Source organism: Amblyraja radiata, chromosome 10, assembly GCF_010909765.2.
Source record: "Amblyraja radiata isolate CabotCenter1 chromosome 10, sAmbRad1.1.pri, whole genome shotgun sequence".
In the NCBI taxonomy this organism is placed as follows: Eukaryota; Metazoa; Chordata; class Chondrichthyes; order Rajiformes; family Rajidae; genus Amblyraja; species Amblyraja radiata.
Window position 1 is genome coordinate 46,427,379 of NC_045965.1, and position 13,650 is coordinate 46,441,028.

At 43.3% G+C, this 13,650-nt stretch overlaps 1 protein-coding gene across 2 annotated transcripts in view; it reads left to right on the forward strand.

Annotated features, from left to right (window-relative positions):
* LOC116977873 (elongation of very long chain fatty acids protein 4-like) overlaps positions 1-13,449 on the forward strand; it is a 47,978-nt gene extending 34,529 nt beyond the window's left edge. For both annotated transcript variants that reach the window (XM_033028727.1, XM_033028728.1), the window contains exons 6-8: positions 3,173-3,287; positions 6,534-6,661; positions 13,267-13,449. In XM_033028727.1, the coding sequence (XP_032884618.1) occupies positions 3,173-3,287; positions 6,534-6,661; positions 13,267-13,434 (411 nt within the window). In that variant the 3' untranslated portion in view covers positions 13,435-13,449. The remainder of the gene's footprint in view (positions 1-3,172; positions 3,288-6,533; positions 6,662-13,266) is intronic.
* Positions 13,450-13,650: the final 201 nt, after the last annotated feature.

The following is a 13,650-nucleotide window of genomic DNA, read 5'->3' on the forward strand; positions in this document are numbered from 1 at the left end:
TGAGCATTTAGGTGCAGTTGCTGAATTTGCTTCTAAGATGAATGATTATGCAAGTGGTTCTGCCATTAGAAATCTCATGAGATAGAAACTCTCATTGCAAAGACAATTGTGGCGGCGCTGTGATACAGCTGCGGTTCGCCTGCAGTCTGTCTGTTTTTACTTTTTATGTCGGTTTTTTTTGTCTAGTTTAGTAATTTTTTTGGTTATTAGGTGGTGTTATGTGTGTGGGGGGAGGGTGAAACAGAGCTTTCTGTCTCTCCCTTCGGGGGAATGCGACTTTTTGTCGTATCCCCCTTCTCTTCCCCCGTCTGCGCTGAGGCCTAATGGCGGAGCTGGCGGCCTCCAACCTGAGACCGACCTCGAGGGTCCGGAGGTAGAGCCAGCCAGGACTCACCAACGCGAGGCTGGCCGTCTTCGAGCTGTGGCGACGTCCGGGCAGTGGCACGACTCGGCGCTCCGGTGAGGGCGGACGGTGCGGAGCTGAGACACTCCTGTGCGGCCGGCACGGCTACCGGCTGGAAGGTGCTCCTGTGTGAGCAGCCCGGTGCGGGGCTGAGACGCTGCCTTGTGGGCGGACCGGCTACCGGCTGGAAGGCGCTCCTGTGTGAGCAGCCCGGTGCAGGGCTGAGACGCTGCCTTGTGGGCGGCCCGGTGCGGAGCGGAGACGGTGCTACGGCGGCTGAGGCGGCGGCGACCTGGATCCTGGGCTCGGCCGCGGGCCGGTGGAGGACAATGTCGGGAGCTCGCAGGTCACAGGCTGGTGCCTGTTTTCCGGAGCACCCGTTGCAACAGCTGCGGGCAGCTTCGACCACCCCCCGGGCCGCCATCGCCCGGTGGGGTATCGCCTCGGCGCAGAGGGAGAAGAGGAGGGAAGAGACAGTAACTCTAAGACTTTTGCCTCCATCACAGTGAGGAGGTGTTTGGTGAACTCACTGTGGTGGATGTTAATTTGTGTTTATTGTGTTTTGTTATTATTACATGTATGGCTGCAGGCAACGACATTTCGTTCAGACCGAAAGGTCTGAATGACAAATAAAGGATTCAATTCAATTCAATTCAATTCAATTCAATTCAATTCAATTGTGTTAATTTGGAAAAGATTAGGAACTGGAATATTATCAATAATTAAGGTCTTGGTGAGTAGCTTGAAGTTTATTTTTATTTCTGCAATCTTAAAATACTAAAGACTGTACAGTATGTTACATTTTAACAGATTATCTTTGCAAATGGTCTGATGGATGGGTGGTGTATAACATGTTGTTATGACAGAATCAAACCAGCTGTATTTCTAACTTTGGTTGAAATAAAAAAGAAACAATCAAACTCGATATGAGCATCGTGTACCATGTATATTGTAGTAGCTTGGATATTTGCCAGTTTGCAATTAGATTAATGAGCAGGGTTAGTATCCTGGTTTTAGAACATTGTTTCAAATCAACCAGCTATTAATTAATAGTATCTGAAATATGAGTCTTGGCTAGTGGGTAGGAGAACAAATTGGTAACTTGCTACTTGTAGCCCTTAGTGGCATTATATGTGGAGCTTTAAAAATCTCAGCATCTCCCAATTTGTGTTAGTCTAAAATTGTATAAGATTGTGCAATAATTTTGAATGAATGAATGAATACGTTTATTGTCATTGCACAATTCTGTGCAACGAAATTCCATTACATCTCCTCCAGTTAAAAAAAAAATACAAACACGACAACCATTAACACATATGTACACTTATTAGTAAAAAATAAATAGGTATTTTAAAAGAATTTGGCGGTATTTCTTGGAATTACATTTTGCTTCCCCAGCATTCTCTGTTGGAATTTAGCTCTTTTATCGCACATGGGTAGAAACTATTTTTTAGTCTACTTAGTTTTTTAGTCTGAAGAGCCTTCAGAGTCCTGAATCGCCTCCCAGAGGGTAGCAGAGTAAAAAGGTGGTTGGCAGGGTGGGATGTGTCCTGCTTGATATTTGTGGCCCGGCGCAAGCATCGGGCCCTATATATGTCATCCAAGGAGGGCAGTTGGGCGTTTGTAATGTTCTGCGCAGTTTTTATAATTCCCTGCAACGCCCTCCTCTCAGCCACAGTACAGCTAGCAAACCACACCAGGATTCCATAGGAGAGGATACTCTCCACGGCGCATCGGTAGAAGGACAACAGCAGCGGCTGTGAGACGTTTGTTCTCCGCAGAGACCTCAGGAATTACAGCCGCTGATGTGACTTCTTCACGAGAGTGACGGTGTTCATTTGCCATTTGAGGTCCTGGGAGATGTTTATTCCCAGGAACTTAAAGCCAGTGACTCTCTCCACCATGTCTCCTTTGCTGTATAAGGGAGCAGGTTCCTCTCTCCTCTTCCTCCTGAAGTCAACGACCAGCTCTTTTGTCTTTGATGGATTGAGTACCAGGTTGTTTTTGGTACACCAGACAGTCAGTTTTTGGACTTCATCCCTGTAGGCAGACTCGTCGTTGTTGTTTATCAGTCCCACCACAGTCGTGTCGTCCGCAAACTTAATGATCCTGTTTTCATAGTCTAGTTAAGTATCCTGTTATTCATCTTTATTCCCCATCAGCTTATCCATACAAGTTAATGAGCATTCCTAGCATAATTTTCAGTTACTGTGCTGCTAAATGCTTTTGACATTCATCTCCATGGAGTCCTGTACAAGATGAGACTGAATGCAATTTTATCAGAAATTTAATCTCCCAGTGAGAAGTATGATTTTCATGGCTTCAAAAATAGGTTTTGAATAACGATAGGTATAATATCAGAGACTTTGTACTTAGAACCAGATTAATATTCTTAGTGGCACTGTTCAGTAATAGATAAGTCTGCTATATTAGATATGATTAGCGATGAATAGTGTGAATCAAATGTAATGACCTACATAATTACTGAACTAAACCATGCTGGTATACACATGAATATAGAATTTTGTTTCAATGGACTAGAAATGTAACAATACATAAAAATAAAAAATAAAAATTCTCTTGCCGAGCTTTTCCAATCTTATTCATTGTTGTCCACAAAAGACAAAGGGCTATAGGCTTGATCACTGAAGTAGATGCAGTCTGCTATTTCTTATGGAACTATTTTCATGCAGCCCATGTAAATCTTGATATATTTTCCTTTTTCACTTTGCTTCAGTCTGCTAATTCCATCTTGTTTCCTTTTGGCAGGTATTTTTCATTCTGAGGAAAAAGCACAATCAGGTCACATTTCTTCATGTTTACCACCATGGCACAATGATTTTCAATTGGTGGGCAGGAGTAAAATATGTACCAGGGGGGCAGTGTAAGTATTCAGATAGTGCACCTTTCTGAAAAATGTGGACTTTGCACAAAATAATCAGTCATTTATGTGTAATGCCAAGTCTTGGAAGGAAAGTTGCAGTTAATTAATTAGTAGATTAGTAGATGATTAGTAGGTAAACTATAAATCCTGACCCAAAACATCACCTATCCATGTCCTTTAGAGATGTTTCCTGACCTGCTGGGTTACTCTAGCCCTTTGTGTTTTAATCAATATTCCAGCATATGCAGTTCCTTGTCCCTATATTTTGCTTTGCTTCTACACAGAACATAACCCAGTCTGACAATTTGTAGATCAAATCATCGGTGCTGTTAGACTCCCTCCTGTTACATCACCCACAGTGTGGAATGGGGTTCTCTGTTGTTATGATCAAACAAAGAAATTCACTTGAATAATGGCATCTCGCAGTACAAAAGAGGCCAGTTAGGCCATTGTTCCGTGCTAGATTTTTGAAAAAGATGAACAATTGAGCCTGATATTCTAACCCTGTCACCATTAAACTCTGCAAGTGAGTTGTCTGTATTTGCCCTATTTAAAAAATATCAATGAAATTCAATTCCATCACTCTTTTTCATCATTCAAACACTCTGTGTTTTTGAGGTCATAATGATCCTCTAAAACTATTTGTGCTCTTAACTTTATTGCCAATTTTTCATTTAATCTGTGATCACACAATGCGCATTGCAAAGGAAAAATATTTTTTATCGAAGTCCTTCATAATTTCTACTACCTTTTGTAGAGCATCCTCTCTTAGCCTTCTCTACCCCATGGAGTTCATTTGCAGTTGCTTGTGTCTCCATAAGCCGTACAATGTTACTTTTTATGAAGAACAAGAGACTGCTGTCAGCTAGAAAAAAAACAACTGCTGGAGATACATTTCTACCCGTTGCAATGGGATTGCAGCATGAGTCACATCTTCCCCCTCCTCTCCCATGCATTCTGCAGCACCCCAAGAGCCACAAAAAAGGGTTGTCCTGATGGACCCATAGGTTCTGTCAGGTAAGAGCAGGCAGAAACAATCTCCTCGTACCTCACCTCTATCCTGTCTTTTTTTGTTCAGTCTCTTCCCACCTAAATCTGGGCCACCTTGCATGCCCTGCACCAGTTTGTAATTTAAAACCAGTATGCCCTTCCACTTCCCTGTTCCCCACAGCCTCATCTTCACCATGGATGACCAGACTTTTTTTATACCTCTGTCCTTCATTAGCTCCCTGCCACAAAGTGCTGTAATTCGCCTGACAGACCTTATTCTTGCTCTAAATCACTTCTTTGTTGATTCCTCCCACTTTCTACAAATCAGTTGTGTGCTCGTGGGCCCCTAGTATGCCTGTCTTTTTGTTGCTTATCTAGTCCATGGTCCAAATCCACAATGGCATAGCTCTCCAATTCTATCTCTGCTACATCAGTGACTGCATTGGTGCTGTTTCCTGCACTTGTTTGGAACCCGTCAATTTTATCCACTTTGCAACAGATTTCCACCCCCCCCCCCCCCCCCCAACTACATTGACACCTCCTCCTAACTATTATCTTGGCTGAATGCCATTCCTTTCTCTCGGTTTCTCCGTCTCCATTGCCTCAATCGTTTCACGGTGAGGTGTTCCATCTGAAATGTCTTCCATTTTCAGTAAACTTGCTGCCTGCTACCTGCCCCACCCCTCTCTCTCACCTCTTTTATGCTGGCGATCCTCTCTACCTTATCGGCCCTGATCCAGAGTTTTGGCCTAAACATCAACCATCCCTCTGCCTCCACAGATGAAGCTCAACCTGCTGAACCCTTCTGGTAGTTTGTGTTGCTCACTATTTATGAAGTGTTTTATTCCTGATAAGCCATGTTTGACAAGACCCTGGAGAGAATATTACCTTAAAGCGTTGTGCCTAGAATTGTCTAAAATACTCCACCTGAGCCTTAACCCATTATTTCTAAAGGTTTAGCGTGACTTGGTTACTTTTGTGTTCCGTGTGTCATGTTTAAACAATTATGTATTTAATAAACTACACTGTCACATTTGTTGACATATGCCCACCCTGCCACCCCCAGTTTGTTCTTGCATCTCTACTCTTAAATTTTAATTTCAGACTATATTGCATTTGCAATACATTAATTCTCAGTTACCCATGATAAAGTGCATCTCCCATATGTTTGTTGATTTTACAGGTGTATGTCCTCCTGAAGTCTCATACTAAGGTGTACTTTGTCAATGTTTATAATGCCCTTATCTTCAAAATGGTTGTCCTTTTGTGTATAAATGTCACCCATCGACTATTAGCTTACAAGTGAAACATAAAAGTAAATCTAAAGTCAGGTCCTGGCTGTAGAAGCCGATTAGTGCATGCTTTGTTGGAGCCAGCAACAATTTACTATTTCTTTGTTAACTACTCATTCATGTTGCTACAATCTATATGATATCAAGTGCTACTATTTTTAGAATATATCAGTGATGGTCCCGATATAGCATGAGCAGGAAGTGCGAAACTAACGCTTCTTCTCTTTCTCTCCCCAGCCCTATCCCCAACCCACCATCACACATCTCCCCCCCCGCCTATTTCCTTTGCTCCATAGATGCTGCCTCACCCACCGAGTTTCTCCAGCATTTTTGTCTACCTTCAGGAGTTTAAGGGTATTTTGCTCACAGTTAATCTGAGCTATAAAGAGGCCTTGTTAACAGTAGCAGTTGAAGCTTGGAGACAATTATTCCGTGGCAATTCCTGCCACCCTTCTCCCGTTCATTATTCCAATCATTATTCCATCTGCTACAAAGCCTCTCTTGCTTTTTCCCTGAATCTAACAGATCAGCTGGTAGAGCTATTGCCTCACTGCACCAATAACCTGGGTTCAACCCTGACTTGGGTACTGTCTGTGGGACGTTTGCATGTTCCCCTTGTGACTGCATGGATTCCTCCAGGTGCTCATGTTTTCTCCACATCCTAAAGAAGTGCAGGTTGGTTGGTTAGTTGGTAAGATAGACACAACATGCTGGAGTAACTCAGCGGGACAGGCAGCATATCTGGAGAGTAGGAATGTGTGACGTTTCGGTATGTAGGCATGGACTCAATGGGCCAAAAGGCCTGATATTGTGCTCTGTCTCTGACTTAATGATCATCCATAAATGTTTATGGGTTAGGACAAATAGGATGGTCGAATCAGTAATTCTTTACACATTGCCGTATGTTGCATCCGTTATGATTACAATGTAATGAATGTTCATTAATATTAATTGTCATCTTCAGCTTTCTTCATTGGTATGTTGAATTCCTTTGTGCATATTGTGATGTACCTGTACTATGGCATTGCTGCAATGGGACCACACATGCGCAAGTACCTGTGGTGGAAGCGTCATCTCACAATGATTCAGCTGGTATGTTGATCATTCAAAAATGTGTAGATTTAAAAATATCAGAGTGCCAGAAATCCTGACTTGGACATAAAATGGAGATGTAATAACACCTGAATATTCAACCCATCCCATGATCTTCTCTTTTGGTTATATGTCAACTCTTATATTTGGATAGACACAAAAAGCTGGAGTAACTCAGCGGGGCAGGCAGTATCTCGAGAGAAGGAATGGGTGACGTTTTGGGTCGAGACCCTTCTTCAGACTCCCTTATGTTATACCTTATATTTGGATATCTCAAAGTCTTCATTGCATCATGCATAATATGGAAAAATTATGGGACAATGGGGAGGGAGGAGAACAAAGGACAATGGGGACCTCGCATGGGGGAACCGCTGTGGGGGGATGGGGGGAGAGAGAGAATACAAGGAGGAGCCAGTGTACTTTGCAACTGTCAGCGCCGTTGGTGGTTGCTATTTGTATACATTGTGTATGCAAGCAAAGAGTTTCACTGTGCCTTGTCTCTTGTGACAATATAGTGTTGCATTCCATTCCATAATTAACTGCAGGTGTGGTGTGCACTCTAAGCTGGGCTTGGTCTTGCCGTTTCATTGTAGTGCTGACGTTGGTGCCTTCTCTTTTGTGGTAACGTTGACAATTGTAGCCAAACCTGCTGCCCACACCAATGTTCTAACACAATGCCAACTTGTTCAAAGAGGGCAACTTCTAATGCATTGAGGGTGGAAGTTGTATCTATGTGATTGAATTAGAGCAAGGTCTCTTCCTGCTGTTAGCAAGTTTAAAGAACATAAATTGAGATAAATGTGGAAAATAAAATTTGCTGACTCTACATAAGTTCACAACACATTGGAGCAGAATTAGGCTATTTGGCCCATTAACTGTTCAACCTGTTAATATTTTTCCCTTTCAAACCCATCCTTCTCCCCCTCCCTATAACCTTTGACACCACTTCTAATCAAGAACCTATCAATCTTTACTTTAGAAATACCCAATATTTTGGCCTCCACTAATTCCACAGATTTCCCACCCTTTGGCTAAAGAAATTCTTCCTCATCTCCATTCTCAAGGTATTCCTTTTATTCTGAAGCTGTGACCCTAAACTCTCCCACTGCTGGAAGCATCCTCTCCACATCTACTCTAACTAGGTCTTTTATTATGCAGTAGGTATCAATGAAATCGCCCCATATCTTTCTAAACTCTAGCGAGTACCGGCCAAGAGCTATCCTCGTTTGTTAACATCTACAAAGCTATGGTCTCCTCACTGGAAGACACACAGTGGAACAATTATTGGACTTGCTAATGAATAAAACGGGGGAAAGAATTAAACTGTGTTGTAGGACTTTTGCTATGCACTCTCTCCATCTGTGCATGAGGGAAAGAAGAGATAGAAACATAGAAAATAGGTGCAGGAGTAGGCCATTCGGCCCTTCGAGCCTGCACTGCCATTCGATATGATCATGGCTGATCATCCAACTCAGTATCCCATCCCTGCCCTCTCCATACCCCTTGATCCCTTTAGCCACAAGGGCCACATCTAACTCCCTCTTAAATATAGCCAATGAACTGGCCTCAACTACCTTCTGTGGCCGAGAATTCCACAGATTCACCACTCTCTGTGTAAAAAATGATTTTCTCATCTCGGTCCTAAAAGACTTCCCTCTTATCCTTAAACTGTGACCCCTAGTTCTGGACTTCCCCAACATCGGGAATAATCTTCCTGCATCTAGCCTGTCCAACCCCTTAAGAATTTTGTACGTTTCTATAAGATCCCCCCTCAATCTTCTAAATTCTAGCGTGTACAAGCCGAGTCTATCCAGTCTTTCTTCATATGAAAGTCCTGCCATCCCAGGAATCAGTCTGGTGAACCTTCTCTGTACTCCCTCTATGGCAAGAATGTCTTTCCTCAGATTAGGAGACCAAAACTGTGCGCAATACTCCAGATGTGTGGTCTCACCAAAACCCTGTACAACTGCAGTAATAATAATAATAATGGATGGGATTTATATAGCGCCTTTCTAGATACTCAAGGCGCTTTACATCGCATTATTCATTCACTCCTCAGCCCTGCTCTTATACTCAAATCCTTTTGCTATGAATGCTAACATACCATTTGCTTTATTCACTGCCTGCTGCACCTGCATTCCTACTTTCAATGACTGGTGTACTATGACACCAAGGTCTCGTTGCCTCCCCTTTTCCTAATCGGCCACCATTCAGATAATAGTCTACCTTCCTGTTTTTGCCACCAAAGTGGATAACCTCACATTTATCCACATTATACTGCATCTGCCATGCATTTGCCCACTCACCCAACCTATCCAAGTCACCTTGCAGCTTCCTAGCATCCTCCTCACAGCTAACACTGCCCCCCAGCTTCGTGTCATCCGCAAACTTGGAGATGTTGCATTCAATTCCCTCATCCAGATCATTAATATATATTGTAAATAGCTGGGGTCCCATCACTGAGCCTTGCGGTACCCCACTAGTCACTGCCTGCCATTGTGAAAAGGACCCGTTTACTCCTACTCTTTGCTTCCTGTCTGCCAGCCAGTTCTCTATCCACATCAATACTGAACCCCCAATACCGTGTTCTTTACGTTTGTATACTAATCTCTTATGTGGGACCTTGTCAAAAGCCTTCCGAAAGTCCAGATATAACACATCCACTGGTTCTCCCTTATCCACTCTACTAGTTACATCCTCGAAAAATTCTATAAGATTCGTCAGACATGATTCACCTTTCATAAATCCATGCTGACTTTGTCCAATGAATTCACCACTTTCCAAATGTGCTGCTATCCCATCTTTAATAACTGACTCCAGAATTTTCCCCACCACCGATGTTAGACTAACTGGTCTGTAATTCCCCGTTTTCCCTCTCCCTCCCTTTTAAAAAAGTGGGGTTACATTAGCTACCCTCCAGTCCTCAGGAACTACTCCAGAATCTAAAGAGTTTTGAAAAATTATCACTAATGCATCCACTATTTCTGCGGCTACTTCCTTAAGTACTCTGGGATGCAACTTATCTGGCCCTGGGGATTTATCGGCCTTTAATCCATTCAATTTACCTAACACCACTTCCCGGCTAACCTGGATTTCACTCAGTTCTTCCATCACATTTAACCCCAGGTCCCTTGCTATTTCCGGCAGATTATTTATGTCTTCCTTAGTGAAGACAGAACCAAAGTAGTTATTCAATTGGTCTGCCATGTCCTTGCTCCCCATGATCAATTCGCCTGTTTCTGACTGCAAGGGACCTACATTTGTTTTAACTAATCTTTTCCTCTTCACATATCTATAAAAACCTTTGCAGTCAGTTTTTATGTTCCCTGCCAGTTTTCTTTAATAATCTATTTTCCCCATTCCTAATTAAGCCTTTTGTCCTCTGCTGGACTCTGAATTTCTCCAAGTCCTCTGGTAGGCTGCTTTTTCTGGCTAATTTGTACGCTTCATCTTTTGTTTTGATACTATCCCTGATTTCCCTTGTTATCCACGGATGCATTACCTTCCCTGATTTATTCTTTTGCCAAACTGGGATGAACAATTGTTGTAGTTCATCCATGCAGTTTTTAAATGCCTTCCATTGCATATCCACCGTCAACCCTTTGAGAATCATTTGCCAGTCTATCTTGGCTAATTCACATCTCGTACCCTCAAAGTCACCTTTCTTTAAGTTCAGGACCCTTGTTTCTGAATTAACAATGTCACTCTCCATCCTAATGAAGAACTCAACCATATTATGATCACTCTTGCCCAAGGGGTCACGCACAACAAGACTGCTAACTAACCCTTCCTCATTACTCAATACCCAGTCTAGAATAGCCTGCTCGCTCGTTGGTTCCTCAACATGTATGTTTAGAAAACTATCCCGCATACATTCCAAGAAATCCTCTTCCTCAGCACCCCTGCCAATTTGATTCACCCAATCTATATGTAGATTGAAGTCACCCATTATAATTGTTTTACCTTTGTTGCACGCATTTCTAATTTCCTGTTTGATGCCATCCCCAACTCCACTACTACTGTTAGGTGGCCTGTACACAACTCCCACTAGCGTTTTCTGCCCCTTAGTGTTTCGCAGCTCTACCCATATTGATTCCACATCCTCCAAGCTAATGTCCTTCCTTTCTATTACGTTAATCTCTCTAACCAGCAAAGCTACCCCGCCTCCTTTTCCTTTCTGTCTATCCCTCCTGAATATTGAATATCCCTGGATGTTCAGCTCCCAGCCTTGGTCACCCTGGAGCCATGTCTCCGTGATCCCAACTATATCATATTCATTAATAACTATCTGCACATTCAACTCATCCACCTTATTTCGAATGCTCCTTGCATTAAGATACAAAGCCTTCAGGCGTGTCTTTACAACACTCTTACCCCTTATACAATTATGTTGAAAAGCGGCCCTTTTTGATTTTTGCCCTGGATTTGTCTGCCTGCCACTTTTACTTTTCACCTTGCTACCTATTGCTTCTACCCTCATTTTACACCCCTCTGCCTCTCTGCTCTTGCACCCATCCCCCTGCCACATTAGTTTAAATCCTCCCCGACAGCACTAGCAAACACTCCCCCAAGGACATTGGTTCCATTCCAGCCCAGGTGCAGACCGTCCTGTTTGTACTGGTCCCACCTCCCCCAGAACTGGTTCCAATGCCCTAGAAATTTGAATCCCTCCCCCTTGCACCATTTTTCAAGCCACGTATTCATCTGCAATATCCTCCTATTTCTACTCTGACTAGCCCGTGGCACTGGTAGTAATCCAGAGATTATTACCTTTGAGGTCCTACTTTTAAGTTTATCTCCTAGCTCCCAAATTCACCTTGTAGGACCTCATCCCTTTTTTTACCTATATCGTTGGTGCCAATATGCACCACGACAACTGGCTGTTCACCCTCCACCTCCAGAATGTTCTGCAGCCGTTCAGTGACATCCCTGACCCTTGCACCAGGGTGGCAACATACCATCCTGGAGTCTCGTTTACGGCCACAGAAACGCCTATCTATTCCCCTTACAATTGAATCCCCTATTACTATTGCCCTTCCACTCTTTTTTCTCCCCTCCTGTGCTGCAGAGCCACCCATGGTGCCATGAACTTGGCTGCTGCTGCCTTCTCCTGATGAGCCATCTTCCCCAACAGTATCCAAAATGGTATACCTGTTTAGGAGGGAGATGACCGCAGGGGACTCCTGCACTACCTGCCTACTGCTATGCTGGCTATTGGCCACCCGTTCCCTTTCTGTCCTCTTACCTTTTACCTACGGTGTGACCAACTCACTCTACGTGCTATTCACGACTTTCTCAGCATCGTGAATGCTCCAGTATGAATCCAACCGCAGCTCCAATCGTTCAATGCGGTCTGCCAGGAGTTGCAGTTGGACACACTTGCTGCAAACGTAGTCACCAGGGACACTGACCATATCCCTGATCTCCCACATGTTGAAGGCTGAGCAAACCACGGGGCCAATCTCCACTGACATAGTTTACTCCCAAATTAAATCAACTCCCTCACACTATAAAAATCTTTATCCTTTAAACTGCACCTTTACTAATAAATACTGTACCCTTAACTCACAGAACCCTTAACCCACAGAACCCTTAACCCACAGAACCCTTAACCCACAGAACCCTTAACCCACAGAACCCTTAACTCTCAGAACCCTTAACTCTCAGAACACCTTAACTCTCAGAACCCTTAACTCTCAGAACCCTTAACTCTCAGAACCCTTAACTCACAGAACCCTTAACTCTCAGAACCCTTAACCCACAGAACCCTTAACTCTCAGAACCCTTAACTCTCAGAACCCTTAACTCTCAGAACCCTTAACTCTCCGAACCCTTAACCCTCAGAACCCTTAACCCACAGAACCCTTAACTCTCAGAACCCTTAACTCTCAGAACCCTTAACTCTCAGAACCCTTAACTCTCAGAACCCTTAACTCTCAGAACCCTTAACTCTCAGAACCCTTAACTCACAGAACCCTTAACCTGAAAGCAGAAATGCAAACCTGGGGTTGCACCCAATCAGCTGCTTCCTCTGGTCCTCTTCCACCAATCAGAGGCTTCCACCAGACCCCTTCTCTGGAAGTGAGATGGAACGCTGCAGATTTGGTAACTCCTCCTCTCACCAACAGCTCCCCGGGCCTCTGAAAGCAAGCCCCGCGCTCGGTTTTTAACTCACCGCCCAGGTAACTCCTCCTCTCACCAACGGCTCCCTGGGCCTCTGATTGAGGACTGTCTTTAACTGGCGAACTTAAGATCATGAGGGGAATAGGCAGGGTAAACGCCCAGTCTATTATCCAGAGTAGGGTCGTCAAGAACCAGAGGACATAGGTTTACGGTGAGATGGAAAAGATTTAATAGGAACTTGAGGGGCAACCTTTTCCACACAAAGAGCAGTGGGTATATGGAATGAGCTGCCAGAGGAGGTAGTTGAACATTTAAAATAATTTTGATAGGAAAGGTTTAGAAGGATATGGGCCAAATGCAGGCAGTTGGGACTAGTGCAGATGAGGCATGTTGGTTGGCGTGGGAAAGTTGGGCCAAATGGCCTGTTTCCAGACTTTGATTTTAATGATTCGATAAATAACATGTTTCATTTTCTTTTTTAGCTCCAGTTTTATGGCATCGCTATGCACACTTCTTATAACCTCTTCACAGACTGTGCATTCCCAGACGGGTTTAACCTTTTCGTCTTCATCTACATCATCACTATAATTATTTTGTTCACCAACTTTTATTATAAATCATACATCCAGAAAAAGACAAAAACAGCATAAATCCTGCACAGACTATTAATTCTTAACTATCTGTAACAATGTCCTTGTGTCAATTGTAAATGTTCAAATTTTTTTAGTGTGTGGGTGGCGTATTAGATAAGATTTTGTATTTTAAGATCCATTCTTCATTATTGCAGAAAATAGCCTTGTTGATTATTTGCTGCTCCAGTCCGGTATATCAAAAGATATGTGTTATTTGGATTTCCTGTTTGCAAA